The sequence below is a fragment of the Zerene cesonia genome, unplaced genomic scaffold (genome assembly GCF_012273895.1).
Source record: "Zerene cesonia ecotype Mississippi unplaced genomic scaffold, Zerene_cesonia_1.1 Zces_u010, whole genome shotgun sequence".
Taxonomy (NCBI): domain Eukaryota; kingdom Metazoa; phylum Arthropoda; class Insecta; order Lepidoptera; family Pieridae; genus Zerene; species Zerene cesonia.
The window spans coordinates 1,003,766-1,008,668 of record NW_024045140.1 but is presented as its reverse complement, the minus strand read 5'-3'; the positions used below and the strand labels follow the sequence as shown (position 1 = coordinate 1,008,668).

The 4,903-nt window shown below is 32.5% G+C and overlaps 1 protein-coding gene across 1 annotated transcript in view; it reads left to right on the top strand.

Moving 5' to 3' along the window:
* LOC119839230 (mitochondrial coenzyme A transporter SLC25A42-like) overlaps positions 1 to 2,840 on the top strand; it is a 17,008-nt gene extending 14,168 nt beyond the window's left edge. The window contains exons 8-9 of the mRNA XM_038365448.1: positions 35 to 101; positions 329 to 2,840. Coding sequence (XP_038221376.1) covers positions 35 to 101; positions 329 to 482 — 221 coding nt within the window. The 3' untranslated portion in view covers positions 483 to 2,840. The remainder of the gene's footprint in view (positions 1 to 34; positions 102 to 328) is intronic.
* The last annotated feature ends 2,063 nt before the right edge of the window (positions 2,841 to 4,903 follow it).

Below are 4,903 nucleotides of genomic sequence, written 5' to 3'. Positions count from 1 at the left end.
CGTACGCACGATACTTAGATACATTGCCCAAAAGACAGTCCTTGTAAAGTCCTAAATAAAGTATTCACAATACTGGGGTACATCCAGAAGGATGGTACCCGGTCTTTTGGAAAGCTTACCTGTTAAAGATAAAACTCGTACCTCTCAAAGATAAAACTCACAAAAGGGCAATAAATACGATCATAATGTGGTAATCGAAAGTGCCTCATTCGCCGTTCGGCGTATGAGGCACGTTCGATTACCACACCATGTGACACACCTTTTTTTTTTCGGCACCATGTGACACACCTTTTTTTTATCATGAATTTATTTATTTTTTTTATCTCAGAAACGAAGGCTGGCGGGCCTTTTTCAAGGGCCTCAGCATGAACTGGGTGAAGGGCCCCATCGCGGTCGGCATATCGTTCTCGACGTATGACTTTATCAAAAGTACCCTGCGAGAGATCGCGCTCACCTTCGCTGCGGTCGGGGACAATCTGTAATTGCTAACGATAAGGGCCTCAACACATGTTTGTGATGTTTTTGCTCGTATAAGTGTTAATATGTGCGTTTTTTTTCCTCTCCCTTCCCAGTCCATTTCTTCTTTTCTTATCCCTTATCTTATAAGCGGGCTGCGCATTCCCAAAGGCACTTACCTTTGCTCTGTCCACGGGCGGTGGTGATCGCTTACCATCAGGCGCACCACCAGCTCAGTAGCTCGCTGTTACATAAACATATGCTATTTATAATCATATATATAGCTAACACGAGAACATTTTCAAAGTTTTGCTTAGTGCGGAGCGATTTTTCAATTCTTTTCCTCTTATTATTGAATCTTATCCGATATACTTCGGATAAGATTTATTCAATCAAATAAAAATGTCACCTCTAAATTGTTAAGTCTCGAAGAATTTGAATACATTTTTGAAATGGTTGTGTAATGATATTCGATGGATAACTGAGGATTGAAAAATCAACCTTAAATCTACTTCGCATAAAATTTATATTTGAAAATTATCGATATTTTTTATTTTCTCTTTGCATGACTCATAATTCCAAAAGGTTTTAATTGATATTACGATTATATCCTATGATGTAGCTTCACTTATAACTATTATAATTTATAAGCTAAAAGCGAAACAAATAATAAATTCTTGTTTGTTTCATTTCATATAACATTTCTACACAGGGTCTTGTGTATTTATGTAAAGGCCCTTTGAAAGGCAACAGGAAAAAGGCCTTATAAGCCTTTTTGCGAATTCTTTTTTATAGGTTGTTATATTTTATCTGTATCTTTTAGCTTTTGCAATGTTATGTTTATTAATTATAATTTTAGAAGCTTTACGTAACACTTCTTGTTATAAAAGATATCAAATAGATAAGTAGTGTATAAGGCGAAATAAACCTCTTTTTCTCATAAGCATTATTATTTCTGCAAATAAAAAACTGCAGCATGAAATGTATATCTGTCTCTTTCCAACACGTTAGAAGCACGTATAGCCATCTCGGTTTTTCGTTTGACAGCATGGAAGTGTTTCCAGTGTCGTGTAAATTATTGTTTTACATAAACACCTTTGTTAAATGTGATACGGGGCGTGTGCAATTATTGTGAAACATGAGTCTTCTAAAAAAGGCGGAAAAATGTAAGAAAAAAAAAAAACATAATACTATAGAAATATTCTGTATAGTTAATTGATTGAAGAAATTAAATTTTACGGATTTACGGAAAATATACCATTACATTGTGATAAAAATCGGTTAAAAACTATTTAATTCATGCTGTTGATAGTATTCTAATGTGAAAGTGTTACGCAATTTGTTTGATATATGTTATTCATGTGACATTGTTTTTATTTGTTTGTCTTTCTTCTACGTAACATTAGAGCGATTTTATTGTATGATTTTTGTATCTGGCGATAGCTAGGAGGCTGAAAAGTGAATTTCGTTTGATTACTTAGGCGAAGTCGCGGGCGATAAGCTAGTTTAAATGTATATTTAAATAATGTTTTAAAAACAAATTGTTTAACATATATTATTGTGCCATCAATGATTAAATAAATAGATAAAAACAACAATAAAATATGTTTTTCTGCCCTTTCTTAGAATATTCAGTGATTCAGTAAATATTTTTTGTATGTTTAGTGAAATGTATTAAATCAGTTGACTCCCTTCAGTATTCGAAGCAATTATGAATGTTTATATTATACTGAATCTCGCCTGATTTTGTGCGCTAATCGCGGTTCATGTCGGTAAATGCTACACCGAGATGGATGCGATTTTCGCGGTGCGACAGCTTGATATTACCTCGGACTTAAATGTATACAAATGTTTGTCTGTATTGTTTATGTAATATATGTATTGTTAACAAGTAATATGTAAGATTGTTTATCTAGTATTCACATAGTAGGAACTGCTTTGTTGATTTTGATAATGTTTACACTGTATACTTAATATATTGCACTGTTTGTAGAATGTATATGACGATGCTGTTTTTCAATTTTATACATTTAGCTGTGACTATAAGGGACAATAAATAAATAATATATAATTGTTTGACTTTTTGTAAAATTAATAAATCAAGTTTATAACAACGCCATCTATTGCCTTTAAAAGTAATCTATTTGTCTTATAAAATCCTCAAATAATACTAATTCCTCAAAGCGATACTCAATTTTTTTTCATATGTTTAAAAATTGTTAAATAATTATTGAATCTATTAAGAAACCTGCATGAAAATAAACTTCATTACATAATTACGCAGTAATTACTAAGCCTAAAGAGACAATATAAAAGCTATAATTCGGGATATCATTGAATGGAGTACCAGTGCAGAAGATGTATGATATGCTTCAGGAAATACGCTTATTTCAAACAAATTTTGACGCGTTAACAAGAAATCACAAAGATTTTTTTTTTTTTTTTATGTCTCATAATATATCTCATAAAATCCTTTTCACGATTTAAAATCATGTTAATACACGGGCAATTAAGATTTTTTGTCAAATTAATCTTAAAAGAACATACTAATTTAATAGTGATATAGTTTCTTAGTACAATTAATAGATTCGAAGTAAATCGCATTTTGAGCGATGCACGTACGCATGTGTGCGTGCGGCCCTGTGTACCGACAGCCGGCCGAGGCCGCTGATTGTTTGATTTACATATGTGCATGATATTCATACTAGCTCTTAAAGTCCTGTCCTAAGCGTGAACTGTCACTTTGACAGTGACAGCGTGTTTGATACTTTGAAAATTTTTGTCTTTATTTATCCACCCAGTTCCAAAGGCTAAATGTCACTAAAATATCAGTCGAATTATCTGTAATTTGATTCCTGATTCTCCCACTTACACTGGGCCTTGGCGCAATCCCTCCGTTGGGTGAAGCCATTAACAAAGACAAGAAGAAGTACTTTGAAAAATCCAAATATAGAGATAATAGAGGAAACCAGCCTACAGAGAATGAGGAAACAATAAAATTATTATAACGTCTTACAAACTCACACAAAATTGAGTATCGTAAGAGGATATAGTTTCTTTACCACGCGTCCATTATAAAATAAGTGTAATGTTTTTATATAATTTGTTTATAAATATATGCTTTTCGATGATATTTGCGCAAATTTGTTTATAACAGTTCTTGGTCATCGGTTTTTATAATTTAATCTAGCTGGCTACTCTAGAATATTATTAAGAGGAATCTTTTGTATTTTTGTATGTTTGTAACGTTTTCACGCAAAAACCACTGGAGCGATTTCAAAAATTCTTCCACCATTAGAATGCTGCAGCATCACTGAGTGAGATAGGCTATAAATGTACCACGGACAAAGCTGGGGCGCACAGCTTGTTTATTGTATAGCCCGAATATCACAGCACTCAGGAATAACGTATATAGTATATTAAATCGGTGAAAGAATTTTTAAATCGATCCAGTAGCTTCTGAGATACGCGCGTACAAACAAATAAACTCTTAAACTTTTACCATTTGATTAGTTTTTATTAGTGTAGTCTAGAATTGCAGATGTGTTATTTTCATAGAGTAAATTTCGATAAGAAGCGATGATCAAAGACTAGAGAGGTCGCGAAGATATTTTTGATCGATATTTTATATTATGTGTATCTGTTTTTGTCATTTTGTAGTTGTAAAAATATATTGAATAAATGTGTTGAAATTATCTTTGTGTTTTATTATTCATATCTTTCCCTTTTTAAAAAGCTCTTATTTGCTTCACCTGTATGTTTGTATGTAACCGACTGGTTTCGACTCGATTTTGTCCCACTTCAAACGGACAGATTGAACTCAAACTCTGTACACTTATCGCGGATCGGTGACAATACAATAGTTTCATGAGTTAATCTTATTATCCTGATTGGGATCGCCAGGATTCAATTATTTCCTTACATGTGCTCCGTATAAGATGTAGTGAGACAAGTAACTATGTTAATTGTTATTTATAAGAACGAATAAGGTTTTCTTACTTAAGTGGATATTGCATCAACATCTGGTAATAAGGATGATTCCTAAGCCCATATATGTTCCAGCTGCTGGGACATAGGCCTTCAATAAGCGTCCAGGCAGTAGGCACAGAATATTAAATACCTAAATAAAATAGTTGTCCACCGTTTGGGGAAATCGCAATACCATATCTATCAGCTTCATTGTTATTAAAAATAATAAAATAGTTGTCACAGATAACATAATACTGTAGTTATTAAAAAAAATCAAATTGTCAAAACTAGTCCAGAAGGCCTGGGAATCACGATCACGCAGCAGATATCAGCCTTCAAATAAAAAAAAAATCATCAAAATCCGTTTTACAGCAGAATTGAGAATCTACTCCTTTATTTATTTATTATTTATTTATTTATTTATTCTTTACAGTACATATTGCCTTAAAATAAATTGACATTGTAAAAAAAAAAAAAA